At 45.7% G+C, this 17,431-nt stretch overlaps 1 protein-coding gene and 1 pseudogene across 1 annotated transcript in view; both read left to right on the plus strand.

Annotated features, from left to right (window-relative positions):
* CCDC60 (coiled-coil domain containing 60) overlaps positions 1-17,431 on the plus strand; it is a 139,413-nt gene that overhangs the window by 83,422 nt on the left and 38,560 nt on the right. Inside the window, exon 3 of the mRNA XM_039868275.1 lies at positions 14,917-15,087. Coding sequence (XP_039724209.1) covers positions 14,917-15,087 — 171 coding nt within the window. The remainder of the gene's footprint in view (positions 1-14,916; positions 15,088-17,431) is intronic.
* On the plus strand, positions 13,387-13,505 carry LOC120606924 (uncharacterized; annotated as a pseudogene).

The following is a 17,431-nucleotide window of genomic DNA, read 5'->3' on the forward strand; positions in this document are numbered from 1 at the left end:
GGACTCCCTATGTGCAGGTTCGGGGGACACAGAAAAGATTTACAAATTGTCCCAGCCTTCAAGGGGCTCAGCCTGGGGGTGGGGGTTGGCGGAGGGAGTGCCTGGACAGACGAGTCGACCAGCAGGTGAGAGTAGCAATGACTAGAGGTGCCCGATCCAGCCTGGGAAGAGCAGAGGTAACTTCCAGTGTGGAGCGGGGTTCACGGCTGAGCAAGATCTAAAGGATGAACAGAAGTCACCCAGGCGAAGAAGAAAAGGACCTTCGGGGCGAGGGGAACAGGAGGCATCATGTGGCAAAGAAAAGGCTAAGGAGATGGGACAGATGCAGCTCATATCAAGCCCTGTCAGCCATGGCGTCCAACATCAGGAAGGAACAGAAGGGGACAAACGAGGTCCAAGGCAGAGAGGGAGGCCGATAAAGGGGGCCTGGCAATGATGCAGACCAGAGATGACGACAGCCTGACTTTGGAGCATGGCGGCCGGGATGGAAAACTTTTGATACTTGCCCCACTGAGGGGTAGAGCCCTGAGACAACACGGGGGGAGCCAGCTTGGATGTTTGGGAGCCACTGGAGGACCAAAACGGCGAGTGGTGCACTTGTAAAAAGTGACTCCAATGCACCACGGAGGACCAAAACAGCAGGGAAGCGGAGCAAAGAGGCAAGAACGTTCTGGTCATTTCGTGGCCAAGACTTGTGAACTCCAAGCCCCTAGCTCAACGTGTCACATTTTTCGACTCCTCGAGCTGTGCCTAAGGCGGCCGAGGGTTTCGAAGAGAGGGCAGTGGACTGGGAACCCACGGTCCCCACTATTGTCTCGGGTCTGCCTCTGACTTGCCGTGTGATACCATTCCTCTCTGGGCCTCAGTTTCCTCATTTGCAAAACGAGGACTCGGCTTTCTTTCCCCAAGGGTCTTCTCGCCTCCAAAATGCTCGGTCCAGCTTCTGTCTCAGGTCAGAATGGTGATTCCCAATGCCAGGCTATGAACCAGGAGTGAATCTGCACTCTGCCAACCAGAGCACAAACTTTTTGAAGGCAAAGGTCAAATCTTTTAACTTTTTGCCTCTCTCCTCAGCCTCATGTAGCACATTGTTCGTACTCAATGTCCAATAGAGATGCCAGGAAAGAAGAAATTAAGTGAGTTGCATTCAAAATTAGGCAGGATACGTGGAAATGGGATTGACAAGCAGTGAAGAGATTTACATTAAACACTTACTGACAATAAATCTGTGAATCATGAAAAATGGGGCCTGAAGATGTGGTCTCTAATTTTAGAGATGGAGAAGAATAGAATTGACCTTCAACAGGAGATCAAATGATCAACGTATTCTTTCTTCTTGGTGTTCTTTTTCTTCACTAAATCAACTCATCATTTTCTTAAACTGATAATCAAAAATATTAGGTGCCCGTTATACGCCCCAAAACGGGGAGGGGACAGAAGTGATGAGTATAACATGGTGTCTGCCTTCGAGGAATTTAATTTGTAGAGATCAATTTAGCCAAAACTCTAAAGCCGCTTTGCAGAGAGAGACAGCTTTTTTCGCATGTTGATTTCACTCACTACCGACTCACCTGTGTGTCTACCCCACACTGATGAGAGGGCTTACCTTTCCAATTGTGGCCCTGGCAATTAGCGATAATTGCTTAGGCGGTCAGGACCAAACCTTTATCTTTCAAATATCCAATTAAGAACTGTACTTTGTGTTTCCACGACTTTAAAAAAAAACAAAAACATGCTTTCACATCTATTTCCTCATTTTTCACCTTTCACAATGAGTCAGATAAGACAATACTATCTCAAAGAACCAATGAGGAAGAGAGGCTCAGGCCCGGGTACCAGTCCAGACTGCAGCCCATCTGGGTAAGCTTGCATAAGTCACAGAACTCCTCCATACTTCGGTTCCCTCCCTGTGACATGGGGCTGATCATACGACCAATAGTTGCCTTGGAGGATTATTTTAGGAAGTTAAAGAGATCGGTAGCCACAAAGCTTTTTTCGCAGTCATTGCCCCATGGGAATGATTCATATTATTCTTGAAGTGGTAGCGGTGAAGGTGGTGGTAGCGATGGCTATTCCTACGTAAGAGAAAAGAGGGGTTAATTCATCTACCTAAATCGCACAGTCAGTTGTTGGGAGGTTTGGAATCAGAACCTGGCTTTCTAACTGACGTTGCGGTATGTCCCAGTCCTACCTAAACCCGTATCGCTCACTATTAGCAGCAGTGTCTCCCCCTGAAACAGCCACCGGGCTACAGTGTGGGTTCTTTCAGTTCGTCTTTCCACCTCTTCCTTCTCCTTTTCCCCTTTTCTTTGTTCGCTTTAGTGAAAATCTGAGATAAGAGATTAATAAATAAAGAACCCAGAAAAGAAAACCACTTAAAATAATTAGAAGGTTTGTGCACGTAATTTCTCATTCAGCAGAGCAGAGGTTAATTCCCTAGCCCTTTAGCTTAATAAATTTCATTACTTACATGATAAGCGAGCATTTATCCTACCACCACCATGTACCATAGATACACAGACCTTTATGAATTACCGAGTAATGCAATTTACCAAAATCCCCAAATAATTGCGGTCTAATTAGACTGGTTTCGCCACCACCCTCAGGGGAGAGAAGCTCCCAAGCGCACCACTTGAACCAAGTGCCACTTCCCAGAAGCCTGTGGGGCTTACGGCCAAACCACCAGCCCCGCTGTGTGCAAAGCGAGAGAGTTGTAACAGCAGTCGCTCATGGCTTTGCTGGCGATGGTGGTGATGAGGATGAACGTGGTCACTTACCGAATACCTCCGATGTGCCCAGCCCTATGCTAAATTCCTCTCACACGTGATTTCACCAATATCCTAGGATGAGCATTAATTTATCCCAATTTTACAGATGAGGAAAACGCGTCTCAAAGAGGTCAAAGTCACAGACATTGAGTGACAAGGAAACCACGACCAGTTAAAACTAGAACGGACCTTTTCCAAAACCAGTGCTCCACCGGTTATTCACCCTACGGTCAGACCCCTTGACCTCTCTGAGCCTTAGTTCCCTCATCGGCAGAAGTTTCTACTTCATCGGGATAATGTGAGGAATCGAGGAGATAAAGCTTAGAAAGCGCCCAGCTCAGTGCCTCACCGAAGTCATCACAATGCACGGACCTCCTCCCACCGCCCCAGACGGCCTGGCTGCTCTCCGGCAGTACCCGCACCTCTGCTCTCCCAGCCCTCACTCCTGACAGCTCAGATCCTCCCGCTACCTACTTCCTGGCTGCCCCCCAGGCACCCTCGGTGGAGCCTCTCCCAGACCTACTTCGCTGAGCAGAATTTCATGCTTCTTAAGTTTCCCTGCCTCATGATCCAAACCAACCTCTCCCCTTGCCTTTCCCTGGCCAATGATTTTAGCCAAGGACAATGGCATTTTAAATGTGATAATCATGGCAGATTCGTCAAGGAAAAAAAAAAAGAGACAGAGACAAAGACAGAGAGACAGATCGTCAGGTGGGACTGCATTCTGCTGCAGGGTAAACAGAGCCCTGAAATTTCCATGACTTAAACAAATGAAGGTTTACCTCTCTCGTATAAAAGTTTACCTTCTGGAGGAAGTACTGATATGATGGCTTCATCCAGGGCCCATGTTCCTTCTATCTGTTAATCTACTACCTTAGTATTTGCTCCCATCTGCAAGGTTTCCTCATACACAATGGCTGCTGGTGCTACACCCATTACAGCTCAGTTCCAGGCAGCAGTGGAGAAGGAGACAACAGGGCCAAAGGGTATACACCACCCGAGCTGTATTAACTCCCTTTAAAATGTTTTCCCAGAAGCCCCTCCCAGTGACTTCTGCTTGGACTTCATTGACCTGTCCTATCTGCCAGGGGAGCTGGAAAATGTAGTTTTGTTTGTTGTTGTTTTATTTTGATTTTTTTTTTTTTTGCTCTGGTGATGCCCCCAAATTTCTGTTACTAAGAAAGCTAGAAAAATAGATATTTGGTAGGCAACTGGCACTTTCTGCCATTGGGAGAAGGGAAGAGAGGTAGAGAAGGAAGACCAGCAAATGCTGACCACCAGCTCTCTGCCAGGCACCGTCTTCAAGGAGCCCACAGTCTAGTAAGAAAAGCAGACGAGGAAATAGGCAATCGCCCCACAGTGTGACGAGCATAATAATGAGGAACATGTAGACAGAGGGAGCTGTAGGGACACAGAGGAGGCACTTGACCTAGCCTGGAGTTCAGGGACGGGAGGAAGAATGGGATTAAATGGCCAACAGTTGACAGTTTTCCCCAAGTTTGAAAGGACACATAGAAATCAGCCAACTCAGGAAGCAGAAGAAGGTACTACAGAAAGAAGCAAAACCGTGTGCAATTTTGAGGGGGAGAGAGAGATGCAAACAAATCGCTAAGTAAGTGGTTAGAGATAATACCAGATCTTTGAGGACCTACTGCCATGGGTTAGGGGTCTGGACTTCGTCCTGAGAAAAGAGAGAAGCCATTAAAGGGTCTGGAGCAGCTAGAGTGACTTCTCTATCGAGACTCAAGTTTTCTGAGCATTTATCCCAGTCCCCGTCTTATTTATGATCAAAAGGAATCCATGAATGGATCCTTTTCTCTTTAGGCTGAGTCATTCGGAAAGGAAAGAAATCCATCTAGAACTCTTGATCTGGACGGGGACATCCTGAATCTCCCATTGTCTGGCACTGCAATTAGCAAATGACCTAGGGATGGTAAAGAGATGTTCCGACGTGATTTAGTAAGAATGTGGTTGCAATGAGCACTCAGAATATGTTTGCAATCAATTTGCTGTATACACAATATGCTACCAGAGCAATCTTTTGTGTACGCAGTTGACCTTTATCTCGGGCAATCTTGTCCTATAAAGAAGAGTGAAATCCTCCATTGCAAATCATTAGCACTCAGGAAATGACTTTAATTTGCATGCTGACAAAGATATTAACTTGTGTGTGGGGAGGGGGGAACAACACAACACATCCTTTTGTCTGAAAGGCAGTTCAAAATCTGTGTTGTGACTACAGTTGACTGAAGTTCAATTACTGTAATAAATGTATTCCAAATTTCGTCTCAATTGCATTTGCATTTTAATGAATGATTCTCACCTTCTTGTCAATTTGGCAGCCGGGCTAGATTTATTAAGTTATTGTATAAACAGGGCATTCGAATGCGGGAATTTAAATGCAAAATATTTGCTTGGGGTGCGTTTGAATCGGGGCTGCGTTATTAATTTTTGCATGTCGTACAGGTTATCTGAAAATTCAAGAATTTGAGGATAGCTTTTCAGATCCCTTTGTTTCTTCTCCTCCTCTGAAATCAATAGGTCTGGGTGGGCTGACAAAACAGGGTGTGAGCCAGCCAGATGAAGTGGACTCCCCAAGCCTCCAGCCTCCACAAACTGGAAAGAAACTAAATCATTTGCTATTATTTGAAAACAGTAAAATGTGTTAAGTGAAAATTTCCCACGTAGGCAATTCCCTTCCGTAAGAGCAAGACAGCCCCAAAATAGGATTCCTAGGAGTGTTCGTTCATCTAAATGTCATCTTGCCTTCCCCATCGAAGCACTCCTGGCTTTACAGTCTCATATTTCTTGCTGGCAGAGACAGAAAAAGTGAGTGAAAACCAGCTGGATACAGAGCCATAATACCATTAAAAGTTGTTTGGATTTTGTTGTTGTTGTTGTTGTTATTGTTGTAGTTTTAGTACATCTGGGCTGTTGGTTTTTAACAAAGTGATTTATGGTGGTTTATCCCCTGCCCCTCATAATAGAAAGGTTGAACCTGAGTTCCCTTCACTACCTCCCAAGTCTTCAGTCTTCTGCAGGTTCTTGCAAGGCCCCTTGTAAAGAGCTGGGACTGTCTGTTTTAGGTGATATTCAGTCCTACTTTGCCGGAGAGCCCCGAAGATGGAAGCTTCCTCAGGTAATGGGAGACACATGGTAAGCAGAGTGCCCTCAAGGGTGAGACGGTCTACTACAGATATGCTTAAAGAACTTTCTGGATGAACTGATTGCTAACGTGTGTTCCTAGTTTTATTTCAAACTTGTAGCAAGAGAATCAGGCTTCTAACAAAGGCAGTTTGAAGATTTCTTCCTGGAGAGAGTTTTGGTTTTTGTTTTTCATAGGAGGAAGAGGGCAGCTAGACGATAGCAACTCAGATTTCAATGTGTGTATGAATCGCCTGGATGTCCTGTTAAAATGTAGATTCTCATTCAGGAGTTCTGAGTGGAGCCCAAGATTCTGTATTTCTAACAAGCTCTCAGGTGACGGCGATGCTGCTGGTCCAGGAACCACACTTTGAGTAGAAAGGAGCTAGACAGCATCATTCAAGGGAAAAATGGCTAAAGTTCACTAGCTTCGTTACGAGTCCGATGGGCCAGCAATGTGAGTACATCTACCACCCAAAAAAGGACTCGATCTCATTAGAGGATATCAAAAAATTGCTCAACTATTTTATCAGATATGTTAGATACTTCTCAGAAGGGGCTGTTAACCTCCATATTATCCAAGTTCTGTTCCAGACTGTCTTTTCTCGGGTCTGAGGCAATGTCTTTCTTAACACCAAATTTTATCACATCTAAGAGGTACTTTTTTTTTTTTTCTCACATTTTAACAACTCGGAACTGGAGATGCAAGTACGAGATTGTCTTAATTTAATTGGCATGGGTTTTTTTCTTTGTGGTTCACAAAATAATGGCATATCTTATAATGAATGATATATAGGTCAGTTGTTTCCACCATAATGCTGTGTGACAAGCTGCCCCATCATTCAGTGACTTACAGTAAGTATTCCTTCCTTGCTCATGTGCCTGTTGGTTAACTGGGGTCTGGCTGATCTAAACTGAGATTAGCTGGGTTCAAGTCCGTTCCATGCCTCTCTCATTCTTCTGGGTTTTGTTCTTGCTTATTTCAAACTTCTGTTCAAGTCGGATCTGCTAACATCCCATTGGTGAAAGAAGTCACATTGGAGAAGCCCAAAGTTAGGGTGTTGGAAAGTACATAACACCACTGAATGTAGGAGATGAAGGAGGAAGTGAGCACTTGCTGAATAGTGACCTAATCTGCCATAGATGGTGTCTTCTTGGACTGGGTAAAACGTGGTCTACAGGAAAAGTACACCACAAGTTTCTCTTCTCCAGGCCTAGACACGAACTCTGCACAACGGCCCAGAGATACACAAATGCTAAGCGTTAAAACTTCCTACCGAATGTGCTTGTGCTTGCAGGTGGAGAGAGAGAAATTCCGGAATCCGCCCTACTGGCTTCCAGTCCCCACCGTGCGCCTTTCCAGCTGTATGACCCTCATCATTTACTTAACCTTATCCCTCTGTTTTCTCACCTGTAAGTCAAACCAGCCTCTCAGGGCTGTCACATGAACTGCTGATAATAATAGCAGCTCCCAGTCACTGAGTCCTATGTACTGAAAGCCATACCTACTAAGCTCTTTATGTCATGCAATCCATCTCATTTAATGCTCCCCATGGCCCTCTGAAGCAAGAACTAATATTTTTCCCCCCATTCGAAGATGAAGAGGCTGCGGTTCGGAGAGGCTTAAAGCCTGTCTAAGGGCGTGGCAGAGTGGAGACCCCCATCCAGAGGCTGTCCCCTCCGAGTCAAATCACTGTATACACCTGCCCTCGAGTCTGAAGGCGCTTGGGAGTGAGACTTTACTTCCATCCCTTTGGTCTGTCCCCACCACGCCTTGCCAAGAGTATTCCTATTGCCACCGTGAGCATTCTTCTTTCGTTAGCTCACACAGACTCCCATCCAGAGAACATATGTCCCTTAAAAATAAAAATTCACCCCCGTGCACTTGTTAAGAGGAAGTTGCACCGAAGAGAGAAAACTTTCCATTTTATAATCCGCTTCTTCCTCCGCTTGCCTGCCGCAGTTAATTATTTTCCTCCCCACCGTTCCTCTCGCGATGCTAGCCAGGGGAGTTTTCCATCGTGGAAAGCAGTGAGCAGGAGGCCCCGAGTGACTGATTTTAAAGGCAAAAACTGCTCTTCCCTGCAAATAGCTCCCTTTACACAAATAGCCTGGTAATCAGCAATAATGATGAAGAAAACGTAGGGAACATACAAAGGAATTAAATGGGAATGTGCTAAAATATTAAGCATTTTTAAATGGGTCTGTGCGATACCAGGGGAGCACTTCACAGCTCGCTGCACGAGCATCCCGCAACCTGAGGTTCCCGGAATAGACGGGGACATCCGACATTAAGGACCCAGACCACCCCCACCCCAAATCCTTTTCATCTAGCACCTGGGTCTTTCCAGAAGATCTAGCAACTGGGTGTCTGGCTGCCTTGGTTGAAGAGGGAATGCAATTCCCCCAGAAAACTTGCTTGCGAGATTCCTCAAATTGGCCAACGCCGACTCCCTTATCTCTTTCTGTGAGTGAATTAATAAGACAGGCATTTATCACTCTAGTTGCAGACCTGGCGTTTCACAGTGTCCTCCCTGTACAGATCCTTAAAGAAATCTCTTCTTAGTTTCAGACCTCAAGTCTGAAGGAAGAGCTAAGCATCACCCAAACAGCTTTTTAAAAATCTTATGGTCGACAGGAACCACTTGAGGAATTGTGTTTCCATCTCTGCATTAGCTACTAGTATGCTCTGGACCGAATTTGTGCATTAGATCGGGGGTCCCCAACCCTCAAGCCGCCTGCTGGGAACCAGGCCACACAGCAGGAGGTGAGCGGTGGGTGAGCAGAGCAAAGCTTCATCTGTATTTGCAGCCACTCCCACTCCCGAGAGCATCACACCTCAGCTCCACCTCAGATCATCAGGCATTAGATTCTCAGAGGAGAACTGGTCCCTGCACAGGTTGGGGAACCGCTGCACTCGATCATATGGCATGAGTTGTTGTTGTTGTTGTTGTTTAATTTTAATTAGTTTCAACTATACAGTACATTGGTTAGACACCTATATAATTCGTAAAATGATCCCAATTGCTCTCTCCCTCCCCTGACCCTCCACCTAGCCAATGTATTAACGCTAACTGCATTCCCTATGCCGTGCTCCCCACCCCCGTGTCCATCCACCAGCTACTAATTTGTACTTCTTTAATCCTTCACCCCATTCTCCCAGCCCCCAACCTCTCCCTCCCCTCTGTGCATCACCAAATTGTCCATTATATTTGTGAGTCTGTTTTTGATTAGTTTGTTCTTTTTATTCCTTAGATTCCACATGTAAGTGAAATCATATAGTGTTTATCTTTCTCTGTCTGACTTAAATACCTTCCAAGTGCATTGAAGCAATATCTTTTTCTACCCCTTTCCTTTTCATATGTAGGGGTTTTGTTTTCTTATCCTTTCGGCCACTCTATCTTTTAGTTGGAGCCTTAATTCTTTTCCATTTGAGGTACTTATTGATAGGCATGTAGTTGTTACCATTCTTTATTCCAGTTTTTGATAGATGTTTTTTCTTCTTAAAGAAGTCCCTCTAACATTTCTTGTAATAGTGGCTTGCTGCTGATAAACTCCTTTAATTTCTTTTTGTCTGGGAAGCTCTTTATCTGTCCTTCAACTCTAAATGATAATTTGCTGGATAAATTATTCTTGGTTGTAGATCCTGGGTCTTCATCCCGTGAAATATTTTTTGCCAAGCCCTTCTGTCCTGCATAGTTTCTTTTGAGAAATCAGCTGTCAGTCTTATGGGTGTTCTCTTATAAGTAATTATTTGTTTTTCTCTTGCTGCTTTTAGTATTCTTTCTTTGTATTTAAACTTTGGCATTTTAATTGTGATGTGTCTTGGTGTGGGCCTCTTTGGATGCCTGATTTTTGGAATTCTCTAAGCTTTCTGGGGTTTTACGTCCATTTCCTTCACTAGGTTAGGGAAGTTTTCCATCATTATTTCTTCAAACAACTGTTTGACATCTTAATTTTCTTCAGTTATGCTGATCACACGGATATTTGGACCCTTAATAGTGTCCCATATTCTCCTTAAATTATTTTTATAGTCTTGGCATCTTATCTCTTGCCCTTCTGATTGCGTGTCCTCAGCTTTCCCAACCTTTAGATCCTTTTCCTTATTTATTTTGTTTATTCCATTTAATATACTTTTCATCTCAGATAATGTGTTCTCCATTTCAGACTGGATCTCTTTTATAACTTCCATTTCCATTTTTATGTTTTTTATCTCTTTGTTGGAGTTCTCTACACTTCCCAAAAGTTCACTGAGCATCTTTATAACCGGTGTTTTGAACTCTGCACCTGGTAGATTACTTGACTCCATTATATCTGGATCCCTGTTCTGTTCTCTCATATGGTTTCTGCTTCTTTGTCTTCCCATTTTGGCTGCTTTTCCATGTCTGTTTCTATGTACTAGGCAAAGCTCCTAAGTCTCCTGGTCTTATCAGTGTGGATTTGTGAAGTAGGACGTGTTCAGTGGCACAGTCCTGAGAAGGGTTCAGCTGCAGGCCAAATTTAGCCCAAGCCTCTATCCATCTGGGGCCACCTGTTAAGATTCAGCTACCAATCCACAGATGCTGTGCTTATAGTTGCCTCAAAAGGCCACACCCAGCAACCGAGGCCAGCTGCCTCCAGTGTAAGTCTAGGTGCTGCTCAGCAAGGAGCACCTGACTCGCTGAGGATATAGCAATGTGGCTTGGGTGGGGCCATGAGTTGGGGAAGGTGGAGTTTCAGGGAATCCTCTGGTTTGAGTGACCTGTTATCCAGATTGATGATGTCAAGGCTATAGCTGTGCTGTGTCCGCCCACTGGGTGGCGGGGCGGGGCGGGGTGGGGGTGGGGGAGGGGGGCGTTCAACAGGGAACAATGGATACCGCCGGCACTTCTGTACAGAGCGAGCCTTTCCTTGGCCCTCACTCTCACAATGTTTCACTGTAAGTCTTTGGTGCCCCTGCGCGCAGCCTAGTTAGCACTGGTGCTCAGAGCAAGCAGGTCCAACACCATGAAAATCAGCTCACAGACGCGGCCCCTTTAAGAGACGTCCACTGCTGCTGCAGCCTCTGTCCCACTCAGCCGCTGGGGACTCGGCAGTCCCTCGTCCTCACCCTGTCCTACCTTCTGCCATTGCAAGGTGATTTCTTGGATCTCTCCCTAGTTGTATGGCTTGTTCATCTCAGGCGATTTTTTTCCTTGCTGCTGCTCCTTGTTTCCGTCACAACTTTGATTTGGTCGCCAGAGGGATGAACAGAGCCTCTGTCATCTACACCACTTTTTTTCTCCCTCTGGCATGCGTTTTGAAACTCCTGACCTGATTTTGTTTTCTTGTTTTTCCTGCCTTTTTTTTTTTCTGCCTCTAATATTCTTTAGAATAAGGACATAGAAAAGTCAAATAAATCTCTTACCAACCTCTTCTTACCAAAAAAAAAAGAAAAATTAGAAAAATAAGATACAGAGGTAAAGACTAAATTCTTGAAGGATACATTCACCTTTGTAATGCCAGTGCCTTGAAAACACAGAATCTGACACATGGCAGGTGTCCAGCCCAGGGCCTGGAACATAATATTCAAGCCCCTTTGATTTATTCTGGCATCGTCTTGTCACGTATTATAAAATTAGTTAGTAAGAATGTTGTTAACCCTCTCTGTCATAGAGAACAGAATCAGACTGCTCCATGAGTGCAGGCCTAGATATTTGATCACACTGTATTAGTTTGCTAGGGTCTACCGTAACAAAGCATTACATTCCAGCTGGCTTAAACAACATATACTTACTATCTTATGGATGCTAGAAGTCCAAGATCAAAGTGTCAGGAGGGTCGGTTCCTTCTGAGGGCTGTGAGAGAGAAACCGTCCCATGATTCTCTCCTAGCTTCCGGTGGTTTGCTTGACAATCTTTGGCATTCCTTGGCCAATGGAAGCATCACTCCATCTCTGCCTTCCTCTACACATCGCGTTCTTTTGGCATGTTTGTCTGTGTCCAAATTTCTCCCTTTTTATAAGGACACCAGTCATACCGAATTAGGGGTCAACCCTTCTCCAGTGCGACCTCATCTTAACTCATTACGTCTGCAATGACCCTCTACCCAAATAAGGTCACATTCTGACATACTTGGGGGGTTAAGACTTCACCCTATGAATTTTGAGGGACGCAATTCAATTCATAATACATACATTTCAGGATCTAGTTGGTTACGGTTTCTGCAGGGGAAGATGGAGGCTCTTGTCCAGTTACACACTGAAATCGGAGCCCAAAGCTCACTGAGCTGACTGGGTCTGCTCAGTGTGCCCGGAGCCGCTGCCACTGTCATGCACCATCATCACGCACGATGCATGTTCCTAGCATGCTTCTGAAGACCGTGGTCTGTCCCGGGATCTGGCAGGTCTCACTGACAGCCTTTCATCCTATGAGAGAATCTAAATGGCAGCAAGGAAGATTTCACAGCTAAAGGGGCGCCCGGGACACCTGCCAATGAATGACAAACCACCCAAGTTATCCAAGGACCTAGTGGCCCACAGAATCTTCAGAGTCCATGAAAAGGATCTCCAGGACAAGCTGCTGAGACTTTCCAATGGAAATTTAGAAACATCCTGACACTCTACAAACCAGCCTGGTGTACAGCTGGACTCCACAGTGAGTCCACTACCTGGGCACAGACCCCAGCTCTGCTCCTCTCTGGCCTCGACAGTAACAGCACCTACACCCTAGAGTTGTCATGAGGATAAATAAGTTAATCCATGCACCCAGAAGTGAGGGGGTTGGGAGGGCAGGACAGAAAAATTGGCAGGCAGGGCCGATCTACCACTGATGTGAAATCACGACATGGCCTAGTTCACTAAAAAAGCCTCTTATGTGGATGACGTGCTGTATCTCAAGAGCACAATGGAAGCACTTGACAAGTGTCACTGAAGTCTGATGACAGACAGAGACCTCTACAGCTCTTTTACTAGGGTCCTGCACATGAGGATGTTAGACTGAGTTATTAGAGATGATCTAATTAAAATGATAAAATCCGCTGCCTCCTAGAGTAGCACCCTAGAGCAAAGCTGTGGGGAAGCAGGTGCCCGAGGCAGCACCGTCACCTGCTACTTCCCTACATTTTCCAATCTGGGACACAGCAGTGTCCGTCTATCCTCTCTCCCTCCCTCCCTCCCTCCCGCTCCTTCCTTTCTTCCTTTTCCCCTTCTCTCCCTCCCTCGTTTTTTTAGAGTAGAGCCTTTCTGTCAAATAGAACGCCAATCTCTGAAGCAGGCAAATACAATATTCCAGTAGCACAAAATGAATTATGTGCTATCGCATAACATTGCATTCAATGAAAACCAAACTTTTCTTCACTTAAAATTGCATTTTCCCAGGGCCCACGCACATGCCGTTTCCTCTACTCGAAACACTCTTCCCCCACGTTTCTGCAAGATTTACTCCCTCACCCTCCTCACGCCTTTCCTCGCAAGGCAAGGCCTTCCCTGGCCGTCTACTTAAAATAACTAAAACTAGTCTACGGCCATGCCACCCTGGACAAGCCCCATCCCGTCTGATCTCGGAAGCCAAGCAGGGTCGGGCCTGGTGAGCACTCGGATGGGAGACCACCTAGGAAGACCAGGTGCTGTAGGTGTAAAAAACTAAGAAATAAGGGATTGTAAGCTGACAAGGTCCTTGCAATCTGTGAGGTCAACCAAGGGTTGCCTTGCCTAAAAAAAAAAAAAAAAAAAAAAAAGAATTAAATGAAAATAAAAATAAAAATAAATAAATAAAATAGCTAAAACTCCCACTGCTAGCAGTCACTCTCCCTGCGTCCCTGGTGTATGTTCTTCCACGGCACTTAGCATCCTGTCTACAGTTTACTTCTGTTTTACGTCTGTCACCACCCCCTTGGAATGTGAGCTTCGCAAGGGCAGCAATTTTGTGGCTGTTTTGTTTCCTGCTGTTATCTTAGCACCTAGAATAGTGCCCGGCACATAGTAGGTATACATGTTTGATGAAAGTTTGATAATGATGTGGCTATTCAGGCGAACACACAAATTTGAAACTGGGTGTGAATTAATGCAATACCCATTTTTGATGGGCGACTGTTGACAGCTTTCCAGCTCCCCCACCTCCTTCTTCCCATCCTGCTCCACATCCGGGCAAGCCGATACGCCCAGGTTCTCCACCTCTGGGTGTTGGCGGGAAGTTCAAACCACAGTCCAACCAAGAAACCCGCGCCCCAGCTCCACTCCCTAACCCCTACGAAACCCTGAGCCAGCCACCCCTCGCTGCTCTCTCAAGCTGATTTTACACCAGCATGGGACGTCTTCCCCATTCTGCCCAGAAAGCCTCATTCTTTGAGTAACAACAAGTCATTTCATACCCTTTTGGTATGCATGCGGTGTCCATCTCGACTTCTGAACCCAATTTTGAGCAAAGGGTCTCTCCAAAGTAACACAACAACGAAAAACGGTTGCTGTTACATCAGCCCCAGCTCCCAGGTGAGCTCTGCATTTGCTTTGTTTGTGCCACATCAAGAAAATCCTCATTTGTGAAATTAAGGGGGATGCAGATGGTAACGGTTTTCTTTCTATCAGGTTATCTTGCAGTCTCAATATGTTCTTTGATGATAAGTGGATTCAGATGAATTTAAGAGAAAGCAGCCTTGGCCGGGAGCTCGGGCCATATAGTACCTGGTCTGCTATTGATTATCATGGATAAGCCTCTCTTCAATACCAGGCACCTTGCTGACCCCTTTCCAGGCAGGAAGATATCTAATCCTGTGGGGGCGAATTGTTATGCTCACTTCATAGCACACAGTAGAGTGCCTGGCACTAAAACCTGGAGAGGTTAAATCATTTGTTCAAGGTCTTTGGTAAAAGGTGCATCCAGAATTCAAGCTCAAGTCTATCTGATTCTGGAATTCTACAGGTGGGAAGGCTCCTGCTCTGCAGGTATGAGAGTGTCCCTTAGTAATTATCGATAAGGCAGTGTCGTAATTGTCAACTCATCCCTCTCCCTCTCTCTCGCCCTCCTTCCCTCCCTCCCTCCCTCTCTAGTTTTTTGATTCAGTCCGTGAAGATAGGCCGGGGATATTTCACCATTCTGAGGGAGGAGAGTGCATTGAAAAAGAAGCAGCAACAGCTTCAAAAACTGAAAGAGGAAGAAAGACATAAATTTCAACCGGCCAAAAAGATGTCGGAAATCCAGTACCGGGATATCCTTTTGTCGTAAGTAGACACAGTGGCGGCGGCACTTGTGGGCTTTGGAAGAACCACGGAGAATGAACGCTGCTTGGCTGGGTTGAGGGATGGCAGCTGACTCAGTGTGGGGGTCCTGACTTGGGCTGGTGTCAGATGACTGCTTTTAGCCTGGTCCAGCCAACCACGCCAGCCTCACCTTCCGGGGTTCAGTGCAGTATCTTCTATTACATGTGTCTGTCCTCATCCGATGCCAAGAGCTACACAGGACGTCTTGCTGGTTCCAAATGTGCCTCTTTTCCTCCTCTTCCCGGGCTTGTCCCTAATGTCAGGACTTTTTCCATGCTATTCCTTGGACTTGAAACGCTCTTCCTTACACCCTCTTCCAACGACAGTTCTCCTCATCATTATCAGCCCAGCTTCAATGCCACCCTCTCCTGATCTCCAAGATTTCAGCCCAACCACCTCCAGAACCCATGTGGACTCTGGGTTCCCATGTTGTATGTAAGTTCTCTTCACTCCGTATCAACATTCTAGACCTTCACCGGAAGCCCCAGATCCCAGCTCAGTGTCTGCCCAAGGCAGGGGGACCAAAAGCGTTTGTTGGTTTCTTGAATAAAATAGCCCTCCCCTTTTTCTGGAAAGGTCTGTCCTCTGGTTGAGAGAGGACCATCATTAGACTGATCCATTACGAAACAATAGCAATTATAATAATAATAAGCACAATAATTTTAACGAGTGTCTACTATATGCTTTATGCATATCTTTTTGTCTAAATTTCAAAACATTCCTGTAAGTGCTGTCATTAGCCCCCTTCTAGAGATTAGGAAGGAGGCTTAGAGATGCTCAAACTAGACTGAGGTAATGGTTGCATAACCAGCGATTCAAATGCCATCGAACTGCACCCTTAAAATCCTGCAAAACAGTTAAAGAAGACCACTCCTGTCCTCCTTTCCTCTCATACCACGAACGCTTCTGACACCAGATATGTGGTATTTTTTTTCCCTCACACCAAGAAATTCTCTACGATCCCAGTTGGGTGTCCTGCCGTCCAGTTCAGTTCTGACACTTTCAACCTGGAGACAGTGTCAGATCCCACAGGTTAAGGGCTCAGCCCCAGAAGACTGCCCCCACATCAGGCATCAATCACAAGTCCCACGTTGTCACCTGTACTTCTGGCCGACCAGCTACAAATCAGGGTTCCCATAATCCCTTTCCTCGTGTTTGATAGTTTTCTAGAATGGCTCGCAGAACTCAGGGGCATACTAATTTATATTTATCAGTTTATTATATAATAAAAGATACAGATGAACGGCTAGATGAAGAGGTACACAGGACGAGCTCTGTAAGGGTCCCAGCTGTAGGAGCTTCTGTCCCCATGGAGTTCAGAAGTGCCACCCTCCCATTATATGGATATGTGGTCAACAACCCAGAGGCTCTCCAAAGCGCAGACTTTCGGGATTTTTATGGAGGCTTCATCACCTATGCATGATCTAGCATTAACTCTGGAAGTCTCAAGCTTCTGATCATCGTTCGGTCTTTGTGGTGACAAGCCCCCATCCGAAAGCCAACCAGAAGCCCATCAAGAGTTGCCTCATTAGAACAAAAGACACTCCTATCACTCAGGAAATTCAAAGAGATTTAAGGACTGTGTGTCAGGAACCAGGGTCTAAGACCAAATAGTAGAACAAAGGATGCTCCTAGTGATATTATTACTTAGGAAATTATAAGGGTTTTAGAAGCTCTACGCCAGAAATCAGAAGCAGAGACCAATATGTATTTCTTCTATTATTTCACAATGCCCATCCCCTCAAGTTTAGGGGGTGACAAAGGAATCTGGAAAGAATCCCCAGAGGTGTGGCTTTTGAGCAAGATCTTTAATGCTGAATGAGAGCTCACTGGGTAACAAAACAGAGACGTAGGTAGACCTATCCATATGAGCTCACCGGAAATTCCTGCAGCCAACATCTCCGGTTAGGAAGGCCAGGGCTGAAAAAGGAGGGTGTGGTGTTGTTGTCTTCTGCCAACAGTCAGAAACATTATTTTCAGAGTGGGAAAAAGAAAAGCAGGTAAATCATGCCTTGAGCCACCTCCATCCAGACACTCAAGGGGCCACCAATGAGACCTCAAAAAGGCATGTGATACAGAGACAGCCCCTCAATGAGCAGGGGGGTTCTTACCCTCTCCAAGAGGGTCCCAAGAGCTCAGTGCAAATTCTCATAGAGTCTGCTACTCCTACGATACTAATCGACTGGCAGCCTGGAATAAAGAGAAAGAATAAACTCAGGGCTCTTTTTTTTTTGGCAGGATCTGTGCTCACCTCAATGGGCAAATGAATAGGCACCCAGGAAAGGGGTGGGGTCTGTCAAAGATC

Source organism: Pteropus medius, unplaced genomic scaffold, assembly GCF_902729225.1.
Source record: "Pteropus medius unplaced genomic scaffold, Ma_sr-lr_union100, whole genome shotgun sequence".
NCBI classification, from domain to species: Eukaryota; Metazoa; Chordata; class Mammalia; order Chiroptera; family Pteropodidae; genus Pteropus; species Pteropus medius.